The 18,605-nt window shown below is 46.6% G+C and overlaps 1 protein-coding gene across 2 annotated transcripts; it reads left to right on the top strand.

Moving 5' to 3' along the window:
* Nucleotides 1-3,826: 3,826 nt before the first annotated feature.
* Nucleotides 3,827-17,985, top strand: LOC6588280 (elongation of very long chain fatty acids protein AAEL008004). 2 transcript variants are annotated; one of them, XM_026994659.1, is made up of 6 exons: nucleotides 3,827-4,327; nucleotides 14,945-15,082; nucleotides 15,893-16,000; nucleotides 16,067-16,147; nucleotides 16,964-17,425; nucleotides 17,494-17,985. In XM_026994659.1, exons 1-6 carry the CDS (start codon nucleotides 4,325-4,327, stop codon nucleotides 17,701-17,703), a joined length of 1,002 nt encoding a protein of 333 aa, XP_026850460.1. In that variant the 5' UTR covers nucleotides 3,827-4,324; the 3' UTR covers nucleotides 17,704-17,985. The 2 variants fall into 2 exon arrangements, with proteins under 2 accessions (XP_026850460.1, XP_026850459.1); XM_026994658.1 differs by lacking the exon at nucleotides 3,827-4,327 and adding an exon at nucleotides 6,161-6,422.
* The last annotated feature ends 620 nt before the right edge of the window (nucleotides 17,986-18,605 follow it).

The raw sequence follows: 18,605 nt of genomic DNA, 5'->3' as shown, positions 1-18,605 counted from the left end.
TTATTTTCAATACGCTTCTATGTGTATATGTAATATAAGTAGGAATATTTATCTGCACATGTTTTTGTGGGTAGCCGTTTATTGTTTTTGGCAAGCCTTAAACGGGTTTTTCTCTCGTACCTATGACTTGTGGTTTGTTTAGGCAGTCTGAGAGGCAGAGGGCTAAAAATTGACTCGTGTCTCTGTTTATTATTCTTGTCCGTCTTGGTATTTCACACTTTCAATTGCATTGCTTCAGCCAGACCAGAAATTCCACGCTAATGTGAATGCGAGAATGATTTGCAGAATCAGAAAATGCCGCTTGACTTAACCGTTATTTAATAATCACAGTAACAGTGGCCAGCGGTTGCACAGCCACAACCTCAGCCAGAGTACAGTCGCGATATGCATCGCTGCACCCGCCTTTGTGGATTGATTGAAGGGCTATTGAGACTTTGGCAGCGCCAAATCATTGGATCAATCATAGAGATCATAGAGAGTTTCACAACAGCATGGGGTCGCACGAGGCCCCAAGGGGCATTGAACACAGCAACTGCAACTATACTAGCCACAGCTGAGGTCGCAGCTGCCTTAAAGGCTGATAGGATTCCGTCCGAGCTCTTCCCTTGGCTCGTGTTTTAAGCATTTGGTAATTTTACGCGAACGCTAACCTTGAACTCTGTCTTTTTAGTATCGTTTTTCTCGAATAAGGCCAATAGTACTAACGAGATTCCAAAGCAGCCATAAAAAGAGCTAGACAGCAACACAAAAACTCTTCAACTTGGCCCAATAAACAATGGCCGGCGAGCAACACCCACCAAACACTGGCCATACATGGAATCGGTCCATCTGTGTAGCATCATCAGCACTATGATCAGCACCTGCGCCAATGATTGAAGTTAAATTTAAAGTCAATGTCTCTGGGCCGAAGGTTGCACAATTAAGTACGGGTGTGTTGAAAAAGTCCAAATTACACGGAGATGCGCACAAAAAGTCATTGCACTGCCAATAGAGCCGGGGTTGGCTTCTTCGACCGGAAGAGGCCGAAGCCGCTGCTCAACATGGACAAATCCGGCTATCGAGTGGCTGTTCATTTCGCTCTGATTGATGGACATCATAATGACATAAAGGATACCACAGTTCCTTCAATTTACATACAGAATGAACGATGAGAAGTCTTGGGAAAACCTACTAGATTACCGCATTCGGAAATATGCGGAAATTCCTGTTGCTTCACTCGGAAGTTGTAGCTTTAGTCATTCAGCCACTAGAGAAGCCCTTGAGAAGATTGTATTCAAATTTCTGCCTAATATGGGTGACGCGTGTATCGCATCTCTTCGATGGGATCACCAAAGGGCTACGTAAAACCTCATGAATATTCAGCGGATCTCACGCTGATGTTTGCTCAGTTCGAACGTAATTAGATAGATGTACGAGTATAGGGGTTTCGCCAGAACTTGTCGGAAAGAACTCTGTAAAGGCATTGTACCACGCAATGAACTTTGAGAGTACACATGCAGCTGTTTGTTTTGCTCAGAAACGAAAACTGCAAGCAATTGTCGGTAAATGGTGATATTTTTAGCAGGCAAATTCAAAATAAAATAGTATACTGGCTACTGATCAGCCGATCACTCGGTCAAGCAGTGCAAGTCACGCCGTTGAGGGTATCGAAATAATGGCCTCCTCTCTCCTTCGATCCTGCCATTCGAATTTCTCTACCCATGACACGATCGAGTATACGCTGGAGATCTATCCCCTGGGGAAGGCCGCCCATTGGCAGCAGCATTGTTTGTTTCACAAGTTCACGGCGCGTTTTGGCCGTTTATTGATCAGGCAGATGCCACAAAGCAAACAGAGGAATCGGCGGCTAGTGACAGCAGTTGGACACGGGGCAGTCGCTCTTCATTATAAATATGTAAAAGCCAAAAAACAAACTGGTTTCGTCGCAGGTTCGTCTTCTCTTTTCGAAAGCTGAGCATCGATGTCGCGTTTGATTTGTGTTTGTCGCTGACCCAGGGGCGTCCTACTTGTATTCTCTTTTCGTCTTGGTTTTCACATTTTTTGCACACTTTTCCGAACTGCGAAGCTCGCGATCTCAGTAATTATATGCACGGCAGGGCTGGTCAGGGGTTAATTAACGGCTTTTCAGGTGCTCTTTGAACGGTGCTATTACCACCATTACAACAGCAAAGAGCACAAGGCATGAAGTCAAATACAAGTAAAACCATTATAATCGAAATTCCAGCTAACTGATAATCGATACTTAGGTTGATTAGTTGCTAATAGAAAATTATCCAACCTGAGATCAAAAGGACTAAAATTATACGACAGCTAGAACCTTACAATTGGAAAAATGATTTTTTCATTCTGGTTGAACATTTAATCGACTGCGACGACCTTTGGTCTAAAACAAAACTCGCTTAAATTTCAAAACTAAGTCAAACTGAAAATATCCGAAGTTTGATCTGAGAAGTTTGACAGATAATTGTGCATCATTAAAGATTACGACAAGATCTAATTAAAATTTAAATATTATTAGTGTGGTGGCGGATGTTCCACCCAGAAGGAAGCGTTTTGGACCCAATAAAGAACATTGTATATCACTTCGATATAGCCATTTCTGCCTGTCCGTCCCGATTAGCCCCTAGATCTAGAAGAGAGATATAGAGCATTCAAACGTTGTATCTTAACACCACCGCCCAGCCACCTTAAAGGACGAATATCTGTGGCATCCACAATTTTGAGGGGGTGGCACAGGGCGTGGTAAGATTTGGAAAAAAACTCGTTGCTGTAGCTCCAATAGTTTCTGAGAACTAGGCGGCAAACAAGACGGACAGACATGGCTGTAAATGTACATATATAATTTGAGGGCATTGTGGCATCGAGCGTACCCCGAGTTTGATTACCTATTGAATAAAAACAGACAAAAAAAAATAAGCCTTCTGTTGTGACAATTATGCTGGCAGTTTAATAATAGTTTTGGAATATTTCGATAAAATTCGATAAATATGCCTATCGATAAAAAATGAATATAAGAAAATAGTTTAATGTCACTAGACGCTGTGTATAAATTCAATAGTATTTCTAGATATTCATTAAAAAAGCTGCATAGCCCTCCCAATCCGCGGAACGGAAAATGATATTAGTAGAACATCCGGGTTGGCTGTGAATCATATCGGATCGGAAACGCTCATTACTCTCTGTTTCATACATCTTCACGAAAACAGCACGCTTGTGGGCTCCACGAGTAACGGGTATAACAGCAGAGAGCAAAAATCCCCGCAGAGATTTGGTATTTTAGTTAATTATCGCTGCACTTCGGTGTGGGTGCAAAGCACAGCCGAAGCTCAGAAAACGATGTTCCAAAGGGCTACCAAGCTCTCCATCTCCATGGCCCGCTCTCAGCCGCAGTCGGCAGTGCGCCAGGTCAACGCCGCTGCCAAGCATCCTTGCAGCTCCAAAGTCGGCAGAGCGAGAGCGACTCGCAAACAATACATACATACACTGATCAAAACACACACACATACATATGCATGAGGGCTGACAACCTGTTGCTGCCTCTGCAGTCGCTGCTGCTGTCGCTGCTGCTGTCGCTGTTGCTGTCGCTGTTTCTGTCGCTGCTGCTGTCGCTGCTGCTGCCGCTGCTGTTGCTGAGCTGCGCTCAGAATTTTGTCGAAAGCTTTCGTCTCAGCTTCGACTTTAGCTTCAACCTCGGCTGCCGCGCACGCTCACGATCAAGCCGCTGCTCCCGCTCACCGAAAATGCGCCACGCCACCAACAGCGCTCCTATGACTCGTATAAAAGCAAAGCGGCAGCGTGAAATTAAACTTATTTTGATTTTTGATTTGAATGTGAATACGTCCGCTCGCCCAGTCGCAGTCCAGTCAAGTCTAGCCGTAGCTTTGTGGTCAGCAGCATCACCAGCAGTACCAACGGCGTCACCAACAGCAGCAGCAACAGCGACAGCAGCAGCAGCAGCGACAGCATCAGCAGCATCAGCCACCCAGCAATCTAGCCAGTCGCAGCGTCTCCGATTGTGATGTAGTAACAACCAAAATCGAATAAACATGATACGAAAGTGTGTGTGTGTCTGACGCGCGTGAAAGCCCTGATATAAATAGGAGTCCAGTAATCAAAATCAAGGATAATCGAGTCGAATCAAATCGAATCAAAACGAAACGTAACAAACGAGAGTGCGGCGAACGAGCAGTGAAAAGTTGAATGCCAAAGCAAAGTAATCTTTGTAAATCAGCAAAGTGAATATCTTTAAATCCAATACGTCTTGCTGTATTAATTGAAAGGAGGCCGATCTTTAGTGCCTTAAACCAGCGTTTCACACAGGAAAATGGTAAGTTTCGCTAGTGGGAATCCCCTCTGAATTCCTGTTGCATTTACCCCACTTAATGGAGAAAAATATAGTATCAGCTGGGACTCCACCCTGCAATTTTGGTTCTGACAATGTAGCAAAGTAGCATGCAAGCGCGGCTGGGCTTTACGTCCAATCTCACAAATGACCCTTTGCCAGTCGCACGATTCGCATATGTTATTTATCTTGAATACGGTAGGGTGTTATTAAGTGAGCAGGGGAGAAAATATTCCCCGCAGTGCATTACAACATCCGCAATATTTCCTTAAATATCATATTGTGCGAGTATCTACAGTTAATTGAGCAAATTGAATAACTCTGGGCATGAACAAAGAGAGACTTCCATCAGATGAGAGTCATTATTCATTGAGAAAACCTTCCGTAAAGTGTCACGCTCACTCTTTCTCCCTCCACTCCACTCCACTCCGATCCACTCCACTCCACTCCACTCCGATCTCTTCTGATTCTCTTGTCTGTTTCTTTGGAAATGGAAAAACACCAAGTTCGGGCCCGAGCAACTGGTTTTCACTTTCAAGTACAAATTTTCGGGCAAGGTCTTTCAATGTCTTTCTCAAATGCATTTTTGCCGAGCGCAGACCTTTCAATGCTTTCGCTTTCCCCCACTCTCTGAATATTTTCTGTTTTGCTAGAGCCATTCGCACTTGAGATTCGAGAAAAGTGCACACAGAAATTGCAAGTGGTGCACTTTGTTGTGGCTTGTCTGCGGTGGCACCAGCACCAGCAGCAGCACCAGCACCAGCACCAGTCTTGGCCAAGTGAAGTGAAGTGAAGGCTGACTCGTTGGAGGCTAACTCTGGTTTAGGCCCAGAGCCAGCTGGCTTGACCACATTCACACGGAAGTGCCGTGGAGCGCTGACCTTGAATCTCAACTGGGATAACTGGATAAGTAAGGCGCTCCGCTCCGATCCGATCCGATCCGATCGAGCGATGGGCGACGGCAAGTGAAATGATACGGCCTCATGGCCAGGCCAGAGCTGGGCGGGCTGGCAATCGAATGCTCTCCGCTGTGCCCATCTTCGTTGTTATCCTCAGCTTGTTTTATTTTTTCTGCTCATCATTCAGACTGCTTCTGTCGCCTGCAACTGCTGCTGCTGCTGATGGATGTAGAAATCCAGTGATTGTCATATTCATTCATCGGCTTGCCTGCTTCCCTGCAAATTGGAAAAAAATGTATTCGGTTTGGCAATCTGGCAATCGCAGCTGCCGCTGGCTAATGATCCAAGCTCCGGCTATGAGCATTGCACCATTTTACAAAAAACAGCCCCAACATATCGAAACTTATTCAAATCTCCCAGTTGTTTTCTTCTCCTTTTGCCCGCTTACACAATGATTATTACACCTCGCGTTTTTTCAGCTTTTGCCGCACTTTCGGTGGGTCGCATATTTGACACTGAAAAGTGCCAAGAGGCTTGCGGCCAATTTTACTAGCCGCCGCACAGCCGCCAAACTGCGCAGCAATCACAGTCATCACAGCAGAAATGTGCCTTAATCAGTCGATTTGCTTGCGGGCACTGTACAGCAGACAGCCACATTAGAGAGACAGTTAGTGAGTACGAGTACCCGCTCCCGTCCCTGCTCCGCTGGCACTCAGCTGTTTTCCCACCTGTGTGGGAGTGTTTGCACGAGAGAGCCGCGAGCGATAGCTCGGCTATCTCGGTGTGTGCGTGAGATAAGTTCGGCCGCATGTGACTGCGATCGGTTCGGCCTGCGTGCTCCACTCTGGTGCGTTCCACTTCGGTTTTCCTGGCACAACTCGGCGTATGCGCGATATACGAGAGCGGGAGCTGCCTGCCAGTCGATGCATTTTTGCACCTGCCTCGCCATCGAGCCATTTGGGCAAAGGTTTATTGTCAATACTAACACTGAAACACGGCATGCGTGGCGCTCCCCCGCGGTTTACCTGGCGTATGCGTATGCGTTTGCGTGAGTGTTTGTGCCTATCCCCCCTTCGTTCTGCAAGTGCTATATACTGATAACGGAGAGCGCGAACAGAGAAATAGAGAATCGACATTAAGCGATGACGATGTTATGGGACTCTTATCGGCTGGTAATTGATGTAAGTGTCACTGCAATTAAATTCATTGATTCACTGCCTGTTTGCGATTAATACAGTACAGATCACCGTACAGGGTGTTAAGCGATCATAAAAAAGACCTGCTCCTGAGCCCATTCTAACACTTTACTGCCTTCTGAGAGGTTTAAAACGCTGCTAAAAAGCCATATACATTTCATTTTAGCATATTAAAGATCAGATTTGATTTGCGTTTTGCTCGTATGTGTGTGATTTCGTTGATTTAAATCGGTCCGATTTAGTTAATTGTTTTGTGCATTTTAAGTTGCTTTCGAGTCTAGGGGAGAGTAAATTGTGTGTCATGTCGTATGCGTAATATCGTGAACTGTGGCCAAAGCGAATTTGCATTAAGAGGGATTCAGGGTTCATGTTTCAAGGGGGGCTTTGCACGATTAATGAAATGTACTCTTTCAGAGCGTATTTCTTTTTTGCTTCATTTTATTAATTTGCATTGAAACCAATGAATTTTTACTTTTAATAGTAACCGAAACCGCAAAGATTTTAACATATTTATGTATCAACTGACAGCTGAATAAATATTTATGTAAATATAAAGCCATAGTGGTTGAAACCTGCGCCAAAATGCCCGCTTGCCCATTTTGTAATATCTAATATTTTAAACTATTTTTTGTAAGTCTGTTCGTTCCTGCATGTCCCCATACAAATCCCCATACATACCTATGTATTTTTAGCCCCTTGGATGTTGAATATTTCACAACTCCATTTTTGCGGAGACAAAGCGTTTGGAATGGAAATATTATCCGTTTATTATCTATTATCCTATCCGTCTCAGTACGAGTGCACTCCATCTGAAAACGGCTACAACCTGCGATGATCTTCATCTGAAGAAAAGTGTATCAAGTTCTCGTGAATGGGGTTGGTGGCTTGACATGAATATTTGAATGCTATCTGGAAGAAGGAGAAATTCCGAAAACTTTTCGAGCACCCGTTCGATACAAGGCGAAATTTGAGATATGTGGTTAGACTGAACCTGATAATTAGTATGTGAGGGCACCCGTATGCAAACTCATTGCCTGCTTAATTACATCGTTAGTGATTTATAAGGCTCACAGTGCAGGCCACTGGGGAGTGCGCGGTGTATAGGGGACATTCGGGTGGTGGAATCTGCATCGGAATGGCGTATTAAATAGCTGGTTTTAGGCCCATTTGATAACGTACAATTATTGATGCAAACGCATAACTCACTGGAACTGGAAACATGGCACATGCATATACTCGTATGATTATCTCTGAAGATATCTGTATTCCTATAGAGAGAAGGATGCAACGTGGGATGACTCAGCTAAAGGTCTCAAATGGCATCCAGCATTATGAGCATTTGGAGTATTTGCAGCTGTGCACTTGACTACGGATCGAGTTTTAGCGGCAGCAGCAGCAGCAGCAACAATATTTCATCAACTTGCAACTTGAAACGGGGCTGAAACTTAGTGAGCGGAGCAGAATCGCCTCGAAAAGCAACGGCAACAAAAATGGCTGCACATGGTATGTGGACGGGCTTCCTTCGCGCAGCATGGCAGCGCTGGTGGCAACAAATGTCTTGCACCAATTACTTGGCCTAGGATTTTAGGCCAGCGCCAAGCGGCCGACTCCAACGCTGCTCGATTGCCAAATTAACGCGATTTAGTTGCTTTGAAAAGTCGCTGGAGTTAAGTTAAGTCAGCCACAAATGGACCCACATACATACGTGTATGTCTGTACTCGTATATTGTTGGTGTTGTTGGTGCACCAAGTGCAACAAGTGTTTCGATGTGGTTGTTGCTTCGCTTTACGTACACATGAGCGTATGACGAAATGGCGCGTTTTAAATCGCGTGCAAGTCGCTCGCTTGAAAGTGAACGCTTGTTGCATTTTCAACTTGACCCACAAGAGGCGCAACAAAAATGCGGCACGGCACCGATCATCGTAGTCTTGGAGTCTTGCTTGTATTTAATATACTCGAATATTTTCGGTTTTCTCTTACCAAAGATTTGTTTACACATTTAACAAATTGCACAAAGCCGCAGCTGCAGCAGCAGCAGCGCCAGTAGAAGCCGCAGCAGCCGATGCTCTCGCTGGGTGTCTGCTGGTGGTGTTGCATCATCGTATCGTATCGTCTTATTAGACAAGATGCCGCTTGGGTAAAAGTCGCAGGCTGAACCTGAATGTTGGCTCCAAAAGCCAGTTGCACACCCCACACCCCACACCCCACACCCCGGTCCGTCTGCAACGCTCAACTTGACCTATAAATTGATTTTAATGTTGCGCAGGCTCGTGCACACCCGGTATAACATACGTATACGCATACTCTTGCAGAAATGCCTCTGCACACACATGCGTATGTATTTGATTTGATTTTTCTTTGGCCCGTCTATTCGGGGCAATTTTTTGTATTAATGATCGAAAATCATTAAGTGCGACACGAGCATCGATCGGTCGCTGCGATCCCCGGAGCCCGATGGGTCCAAACCAGTTTGGCCCTTTACATTTGGCTTTTATCTGTACTTCTTCTCTGTTGGGTTACTATGCCGTTGGTGGTGGTAGCGCCGACCGACTGTTGTTGGGAAAGTAAAAGTGTTGAGCCGGACAATTATGCGGCTCTACAAACGGGAAATCATAATTTTGTACTTACGAGTACTTCATTTTTGTGGCCTGTGCAAATTGCTTAGTGCCGCCCCAGAGATGGGACTTATATAAAAGTTATTAAAATAAATCAAATTAAAAATCATCCGAGCGAAGGTATTTAGACAGCACTGACGCTGTCACCTCTCCCTCCCCCCGCGTGTCTTGTTCCAGCTCAATTGCAAAAAAGATCCAAAACACAATCGAAAAACAAAATCACAGTCAGTAAGCCAAGCCAGTCGCAGCCACAAGCCAATAGCCGGTTGGCCTTGACAAGAAATATATACTGAAATCTTCAGATTTGAACTGATGATTTCTGTTACTACATCGCAGCCCCAACAGCCCCAACAGCCCCAACACCTATATCATCTGCTCTCTGCCAGCTCCCCCATTCTCTCTACGAGATGGCTCTTCTCTGATTCGCTGTATCTTCCCTCCCAATTATGCATTTGAAACGCAAGCTGGTCTGATGCCCAGACCAGACACTGTCCCGGAGGGCACTCGGAACTGGGGAGGCTTGGAACTTGGACCTGATGGAGGAGATGGACGCCTGGCTTAATTAATTGCCAGTCTGTTGTAAAGTGTTAATAGCACTTTTGTTTTGTTGTTCGATTGTGTTGGGACTGGTGGGGCTGGCTCTTGCGGCTCTTCGTTGATAATTTAATTGCCCTTGTTGACGCAGGCTCCGGCACCACCGAATGCAAATGTTGCCAAATACGAGTAGTATATGTAGTATGTAGTATGGCTACTGGTTTGTATTGGTTTTTGGGTCAAATTGTACAAAACCCAAAATTTGAATGATAAAAATGCAGTCGCCATTGATTCGGATTTGGCAAGCATTTTATGTTCGGGATGAGCCGTCTTTTTCAATGTGAATGAATCCATAAACATCCAAAAAAAAAAAGCGGCGAAAGACGTTGGCATTGAAAACGGAATAATCGTATTTATTAGTTAAATCAACAAAACCTGAGCGGGAGCGTGGGCCATAAAAACCGTGAAGATCAGCGAGGTTTCTTGGAACAGATACACCACTACCACTCCCCTTCCCGCCCCGTCTCTGATGTCTTCTTCTGAACCTGCTGGCCAGCCCAACCTAGCCCGCCGGTGTGCTGTGCGGCTAGTGGCAGAGTGGCAGCCACTTATTACACAGTCACTGGCCACACATTAGCAGAACAATTTGTCGCAGCGACCAAAGACTAAATACTAAAGACTAAAGACTAAAGACAATCATTGTCGGGTCGTCCATCGTTCCCAGGCGGAGCGGAGTAGGTGGCTTAGTCACTGACTGCTTCGGGCGGGGCCTGAGCATTGTGGGTCAGGCCCTGCTAAGGAGACGCTGGTGATGGCGAGGCGATGGCGAGGCGATGGCGATGGCGACACCGGGCAATGATGATGGATATGAATGGTGAATGGTCACTCATCACCAGCGTCTTCTGTTGGGACAGCCCCGAATCGTGGGCACAGTAAGTCTCAACTCATTTGTTGGGCTCTTTGGACCTCGGTCGTCTTTATGGCGCATAATGAAGCGTTAAAATGTAACGCGCAACGGCAGCAGCAGCAGCCACAATGGACCAACCACAAGCAGAAACAACAATTACAAATGCCTCTTTACACTTGCCGCTGACGCTGTCGGGACTGGGCCTGACGGAAGCATTTTTGTGGGCTTGGAGGGAAAGCATTTGGAGCCGGGCGCGTGTGAACCAAAGAAAGCGAAAAAGGGTCAGCATTTGGCCAAGAGATGCTGGTGCCGGTGATGCTGGTGATGCTGCTGAGGCTGTGGCTTACGCAAACTGGCCAGAGCCAGAGCCAGAGCCAGAGCCAGAGCCAAAGCCGGCCAGGCAACAGTCGGCCAGTCGAATGTCAGCTTTATGTAATAGCAAATACAATACATTTTCAACTGGCACATTTGTTGGGGCAAAGTCCAGCCCAGCCAGAGCTAGCAGCAGCCGCAAAACAGCTGGCGAGGCCAGAAGACGGCTCGGTTAAAAGCAAAATTCTGCCCGAGACATCGCCACCTCCTCATCATCGTGAATTGGCAGAATTCAATAGAAACGTTGCACAAGCCCCGCTGTACGTACGCCTATGGAGTGTATCCGATGCGAGTGAGTCAACATTTGCCATTTATTGGCCAACCTTTTGCAGATCGCCACATTAACGATATTCAAGTATATACTTATGTATGTACTCATGTGTCTTGCTCGTACTTACCACGAACTGAATGTATTCATCAGTCGATCAGCTACGAATTCTCGCGAATACCGGTTTCTATACCAAATTTGTCCTTTATCGAAGTGTATTTTAATTCTAGTTTATTTTGCGAAAAACAAAGTTCAACAAACTGCGCCTCCAATGTATTTAGTACTATATTTTATACTCGCACTGGTATCTGCTCGGGCTTACAGATGGCCGTAAATGATGTTTACGCTATGTTATTGTCGTCTTTGTTCTTTGGACGCCATTTGGTGACCACCCAGCGGGGTCTTCGTGATTTGTGATGCGGACTTTTGTCGGATTTTTACTGCACTCTCAGCTTCCAGCGAATGTTAATTGAAACGACTTCGCCGTGTGCTTTTGTGTATTCCAGTCAGCGGTCGGAAATTTGCTCATTTGATTTATTGAATCGCTCAATTAAGACAGTGCCACTCCAGTCGCAGTGCGCACTACTCGAGAAGCCATCGGCGGCGCCCACACTTGGGCCCGTCCGGTAGGTTCGTGTCTTGCGTCTTTTGTTTGGGTGCTTGGGTGTTGATAAACATCGGGGCAACAAGAGGAATAAGACATGATGGATTATGGCTCGGCACGACAGGCCGCGCTATGACAGATCATTGGATAAGCCGATCAGCAGCTCGCGCACCAAACGCGACAATTATGAATGGAATGCCTTCGGTTCCGGCCTCGGCTTGAACTTCCTCCTGCCACTGCCCCCAACTGGAGCGCCAGCGCCAGCACCAGCGCCAGCGCCCCTCCCTGCACTCGGAAATGCACCGCTGTAAAGTGGTTTAGTTTTCGGACAGGGGCAAGAGCAAATCTAAGCGGACACAGCCCCAGCCATAGACACAGACACAGACACAGACAGACAATTAAATTTAATTGCACTTAGTGATTGCCGCAGTGCCCTCCTCCTCCAGCTCCAGCTCCAGCTCCAGCTCCAGCTCCAGCTCGGACTGCAGTGTGGTGCGTGTTAAGTATATACAATTTCCATCTTAATGGATCTCACCTAGATAGTGTGAGAAACGGGTTTTATGACGCTCATCGCTAGTAATTTTCCTTAATCAAATGGCATAAAATATGTGGAATTAAAGCAGCACCGCTGACCCGCGCTCCAGGTCTGTGGCAAAAGTGCAGGCTGTGCGAGTTGCTTCATAGGTGCTTCTGGTGTGTGATCTGCCCCCACATTGTCCGCGCCCCCTCCCGCGCGGGGGAAAGCTCGCGAAATCAGCGAACACTGCCGCATCACCGGAAGCAATTGAAGGCTAACAAGACTTGAGGCTGGACCCAAAGACCCGAGCATACGGATAGAAAATAAAAAGATTTACTCTTCTTGCAGTTTATAGAAAAGATAATACAGAAAGATTTGAAAAGGATTTACTGTGAGAGCTCTTAGAGGATTCCCATCGCCTAAACTGACTCTCAAAGTATGTATCGAACGGCCTATCATCTGTGGGTATTTCTTATTTCTGCACATCACCTGTTCGTATTTCTTCTTTCGAAGGGTATCCAAGCTTTGGCCTCGTACTCTCGGGTTTCCCCCTTGGAATTCAATTAACTAGCACGCACCTAAAAAAGTGAAAATCTCTGCCAGAGATCTCGGGGACGGGCTCTAAGAAAAGTGAATCTTAATTAGATGCAATCAGCGGCGACATTGTTGGGATGAGAGCGGAGCCCTTTCGGAGCCCAAGCAGGGGCAGCAATATTTTCCACCGATCTGAGTCACCACGCCGCCGTTTGATGGCGACAATTACGAGAATCTCGTTTTGGACGCTTCACTGGCTGCGGCCTACTCGTGCCGCCGAAATTACGTCAGCTCTGCAGTGGAAATATTGTCGAGTCATATGGCGACACATGGGGCAGCACGAGTCCAATCGCTGAATTGATGGAAATTTCAATAAATCTTGTAATAAAGAGAGATGGCCGGCGGGAGTTTCCAAGTGGCTGAGGTGACTGCGGTTCTCTCCCGACTATAACCCGCAATTACATCGACTCCGGCCACACCCACAGTATCCGCCCAACCACCGCCTAACAGCCAGCCAGCCAGTCGGGTCGGTCAGTCAGCGGGTTCATCTCACCGACTGTCGAGCCAGACCTTGTCCGTTAATGAACCGAATAGACGAACGAACGGCATAACGCGGCTCTCGGAGATCAATCTGGTGGCCATTGACAGCTTGCTGCTGTCCGGACCGTCTGCTACCTACTGGCCGAGACGAGGCGACGAATGAGCATTGTTTCCCCCGTGCAGGTCTACGTCCGTGTTGGGTCGCGGATCCGAACGTCTTTGTTGGAGCTGGGGCTGACGAACAGGTACTCATGATGGATGAGCCTGCAGCTGGCCAGTGGCGTAGCTATCGCACCAAAGATGTGTGCAAACAAAAGGCCTGGGGCTCTGTGGGCACCTGGGCACCTGGGCACCTGTGAGAACGAATTAGCCTAGTTTGGGCGAGATTCGAGAATTGAGATTAGTTAACAGTTTCGAGCCAGTTTCGAGATATTTCCTTAATTGTGAGTGGAACTGAGTCGGTGTATGGGTTGCATTCCTCCATTACAATTTCAAATGTCCCAGAGTTGGCTTTAATTAAATAATTGGATACACCGTATACTCGTGTCCGTATATGCGATTGTGTGCATCAATTGAATTGGCCTATTTCGAGGATTCTCCTTGACATTCCCCGGAATCGTGTCTTTCGCGACGACGCCCCTGATCCGCTCAAATCAATTCAGCTAACCCTAACCCCTTGCCGGAGTCGTAATTACGGACAGCTTTGTTGTTGTTCTTTAATTGCCGTCAGTCAGGTATTTAACTATTTAGTCAGCGATTAACGATCGCGGAACTGGTTTAACTCTTTCCTGGCATCCCCCTCGCTTCCTCCCCCCCCCCTCCCTACCTATCTCTATCGTTAGATTTTCCCCTCTCCGTTAGTCTATCCGTCCATCCGATCATTTGTTGATTGTTTCGCTTTGTTATTTATCACATGGACAAGGAGACATTGCAACATCGAAATCGGCAAGCTGGCTGCACCAGTTTTCAAATGCGAGGCTCAGATTTCGGCCATTTATTTTCGAAACGAGCATGCCAGTGCACATACGTATGTACACATACGTTCTATGTATATTATGGCGGCTGGCTTTACCGGGTGCTAATCGACCGTCGCCACGGTAGAGAACTACCGCGAAAAATCGATAGAAAATCACGGTGAACCGGCTAGTGGGTAGCCACGTACGGAAATTCGCCTAGAATGTTGTTTTGGCCAACTTAACGGATATTTCTTTCCGAGCCACTGGCTCTTAGTTTCCTTTGTTTCTGTGTGACTGGCCGATTGCTTCATGTGGCGAAACAAGACTTGTCAGTAGTCATATTCGGAGATCCCAGTGAAGCGGAGCGAGCACCTTTAATTAGAGCCGAACCGCAGAATAGTTATAATCAATCAGTTGTCCGCCCCTTTGAACTTTAGTTGATCGTAAATCGTAGATCGTCGAATTTGGCGGAAACTCCATCACTGCTCCACGGCTGTTGCAATTTTGTAATTAACGAGGCAAATTATTTATTAATTTGACACTTGATCTTGCCAGGCGAGCCTGGTGTTGCCCAAATAATTGCATTGCTCCAAATTGCTTGGCAAATCTCCGCTGAACACTCGACTAATATGTTATCTTTCCTTTCGCTTGCTTTGCAGGATTACCTCACAAGATTCTACGATGGTTGGCGGGATCTGATGGACAACAAATCGGATCCCCGAACACAGGGCTTCCCGCTCATGAGCTCGCCGTTCCCCACGATAGCCATCAGCCTTACATATGCGTACATCGTCAAGGTAAGTGGAGAGACTGAAACTGGGACTGGGACTTGGACTGGAAATGGGAGTGGGGAAGCACCGATCATTTATACCTATGGGGTGGAAGGAACGAGAACAGAACCCAAACTGAATCGAACACAACAACAGAACGATTCTGGCCAATTTATGCTAATTTGCCAAACTGCCAGAACTGGCTGATAGCCATCCGGGAATGGCACTCAGCGATGCCATTTCGATGCCTTTCTGGAAGCTCGTCGGAAACTAGTTTCGGTTTATTGCATTGCAAAATGAATGTGAAACAAAAGAAAAGGTTCAGGGCCATCGCATGCCAATCCCAGAGCGGACAAACATTCGGTATACTACTCGTACGGGACGATCGCTTGGCAGCTGGTGTCGAAATGTGACCCAAGCGAGGGCAACGAGATTATGCAAAAATCAAAAAATCGAAAATCAATTCGAATAAACGATTTCTATTTAGGTTGACCGCTTTGCAGTGGTTCACATTCATAGTATAGTTTTACCGAAGCATTTAACTTACTTTCACATAACTGCCGAAACCGCACTCCAGACTCAGGCGCGCTCTCCGCGGCGGGGGAGCCAGGGCTGGCCAAACAAAAGACTTGGGCAACGAACTTGTCACAAAACCAACAGTCGAAGTCGACGTCGACGTCAATGGGTTTGATTTGATAATTGCTGCAACGGGCTGTGGCCTCTATTTGATTATGGCAAATGACAGACGATGATGCCGAATCGAGGGCAGGGGACAAAGGGCATCATATTCAATAAGCAATATACATATGTATGTATTTCAACTTGAACATCTTCCAGGTGCTGGGCCCCAAGCTCATGGAAAACAGAAAACCCTTCGAGCTGCGCAAAGTTCTGATTGTCTACAACGCGGCGCAGGTGATCTTCAGCACTTGGCTGTTCTACGAGGTAACCCCCAAAGCGGAGCCGGATACCCACTTCCACTAGACGACTAAGCTCTCTTTCTTTTCCCAGTCCTGCATAGGCGGATGGCTGAATGGCTACAACTTGAGATGCGAACCCGTCGACTACTCTTACTCACCCAAAGCGATACGTGTAAGTGTTCCTCTTCTTTTTCAAGAGTACGAGTATACACAGGTATAGTCGGGCATGGGGGTATGAATTTCCATATATTGTTTATGGTTAGCAAACAGCAAAGTTCTTTTGTTGACTGGGCCAGATTTTATGTAAGCAACCAGTTTCGGCTGCGGCAAGACAAGATAGAAAAACGGCAATGGCGACAGGTTCTCTTATGCTAATCAAAAAGAAATGGATACCGAATACCAGACGGCTGGCCGGCCGGCCGACTTTGTGGCTCTTTGCCTGTGGGGATGGCGAGGAATAGAGAACATTTTATGCGGCTCTCTCCGCCTCACGTGTGCCGTCAGGTTGGCTGACTGGCAGTGGCTGGCTGGTTGAAAGTGGCTGGGTCTTAGAAAGCTGATCGCCCAGAGATTTTGCAAATTGCTTTTTTGTCATTGATAAGCGTTGAGACTGTGTTACCGTTAGTTCAAATGCGAATGGAAGCGCCCTGCTTAAGCTGAAGCCGTTCTTTGCATAACAAAAACGAAAGATTTGAAATATTGGTACTGGAAGGCCATAAATATTGAGTCGTGGTGAGCCCGGTTCCACTCTCCAAGAGGTAATATCGATCTATACCTTTAAGACAGAGGAACACCAGAACGAACCCTCTCTAAAGGATGTCGTGTGAGCAAAGGCAGTACGATTAACGCTTACAGCCACCAGAAATGTAGGGTTTCCAGAAAATTGCATAGAGAGAGGGACATGGATAGGGATAGAAATGTGTACAGGGTGGAATATATATATCCATTTGGTTTCATATCGAGTGACTTATCCGTGGTCATCTTTCAGACGGCCGAGGGATGCTGGTGGTACTACTTCTCCAAGTTCACAGAGTTCTTCGACACCTTCTTCTTTGTGATGCGTAAGCGCTACGATCAGGTGTCGACCCTGCACGTGATCCACCACGGCATTATGCCGGTGTCCGTCTGGTGGGGCGTCAAGTTCACCCCCGGCGGACACTCGACGTTCTTCGGATTTCTCAATACCTTTGTGCACATAATCATGTACACGTACTACATGTTGGCTGCGATGGGACCGAAGATGCAGCGCTACTTGTGGTGGAAGAAATACCTGACGGTGCTGCAGATGATTCAGTTCGTCCTGGTCATGGTGCACTCGTTCCAGCTCTTCTTCAAGAACGACTGCAACTACCCGATCGGCTTCGCCTACTTCATTGGCGCCCATGCTGTGATGTTCTACTTCCTATTCTCCAATTTCTACAAGCGGGCCTATGTGAAGCGCAATGCCAAGGTATGTACAGCTGATTCCAGTCATGCCTCTAAAGCTCAGCTCCGCTTCTCTTCTGCGTTTATCTGCAGGAAAAGGCAGCCTTGAAAGCCAACGGACATGCGAACGGCGCCATCAAGACCCTGAAGGACGGCGACGTGCCGCCCACTCGGAACGGCCAACTCAACGGTTCTGCGAACGGCTTCCACAACACCTTCTCCAAATTCACCACGGAGATGTGCAATCCGGCGCTGAATACGACGACGCGACAGCGGGCGCTCGTCAACGCCGGCAACAAGTAGAGCGCCGCCAGCCAGCCAACGCCAACCAGCCAGCCAGCCAAACAAGAAACAAACATAAGCATAAATTAATTACGCTACCATTTAAATTACCGTACGATTAAATTAATCATAAGCATAGGGAGTCCAAGCCTAATCTAAGCCAAATCGAATTCGTAATCAATATCCAACACATACAACAAAATGGAAAACATATTTTCATGGAAATCCAATCCCTAGCGATCGCACCACCCTAAGCACGCCACGTCACGCTGAACCTCTCCTCTCCTTCTTCTGTACTCTACAGATTAATTATAATTTGTGTCCAACTTTGTATACCTACGCATTCGACTCTCAGTCAGCCCAATGCTCGTGCATTATCCTCCCTACGTGTGGAGGACTTTGGTTGCACACGGACGAGTACAGAGATAATCGACATATGTATGTATGTATATTTTCTACTATATAGCACACCCTTGAGCGATTATGTCGCAGACCAGGCTCTATCTATTACTTACTATTACTTACCTATCGCCCTTTATTTTTGTATTTTGGTAATGCAAGCGACAGCTTTTTATACGTGTACATTATTTCGTTGGATTGTATTGAACAAAAATATGTGTTTTTATTTTATAAATAAATTCGAGATTTAACTGAAACTGGTTTTGTTGACCCCTTTCGCATAAGACGGCGATTCTATACCCTGGATACCATTCTGATTTCGAAAATAGTTGAGTTTCTTCGACAAATAATCCTATGAATCGATTCGACAATTAAATTTACATGGGCTTGGGACTTAGTTGGGACCAGTAAACGCAGAAGTATTTACAATAGTGACGAAAGGGAGCAGTGAGGATTTTGGAGCCTAGTATTGAATTCCAGGCGCTGGGTTGTCTGTTCGAACAGGGGCTCTTACTCGGATAAGG

This window comes from Drosophila persimilis, unplaced genomic scaffold (genome assembly GCF_003286085.1).
Source record: "Drosophila persimilis strain 14011-0111.01,24,50 unplaced genomic scaffold, DperRS2 tig00000000-arrow-pilon, whole genome shotgun sequence".
Taxonomy (NCBI): Eukaryota; Metazoa; Arthropoda; class Insecta; order Diptera; family Drosophilidae; genus Drosophila; species Drosophila persimilis.
This window is presented reverse-complemented; position numbering and strand designations above follow the sequence as displayed.

What these genes read in the sequence shown, in the direction of transcription:
- LOC6588280 (XM_026994658.1), top strand. Translation starts at nt 6,384, where the DNA reads ATGACGATGTTATGGGACTCTTATCGGCTGGTAATTGAT. An exon ending in GCACTTGGCTGTTCTACGAG is followed by an intron (nt 16,001 to 16,066) that starts GTAACCCCCAAA and finishes TTCTTTTCCCAG; the next exon opens with TCCTGCATAGGCGGATGGCT. An exon ending in ACTCACCCAAAGCGATACGT is followed by an intron (nt 16,148 to 16,963) that starts GTAAGTGTTCCT and finishes GTCATCTTTCAG; the next exon opens with ACGGCCGAGGGATGCTGGTG.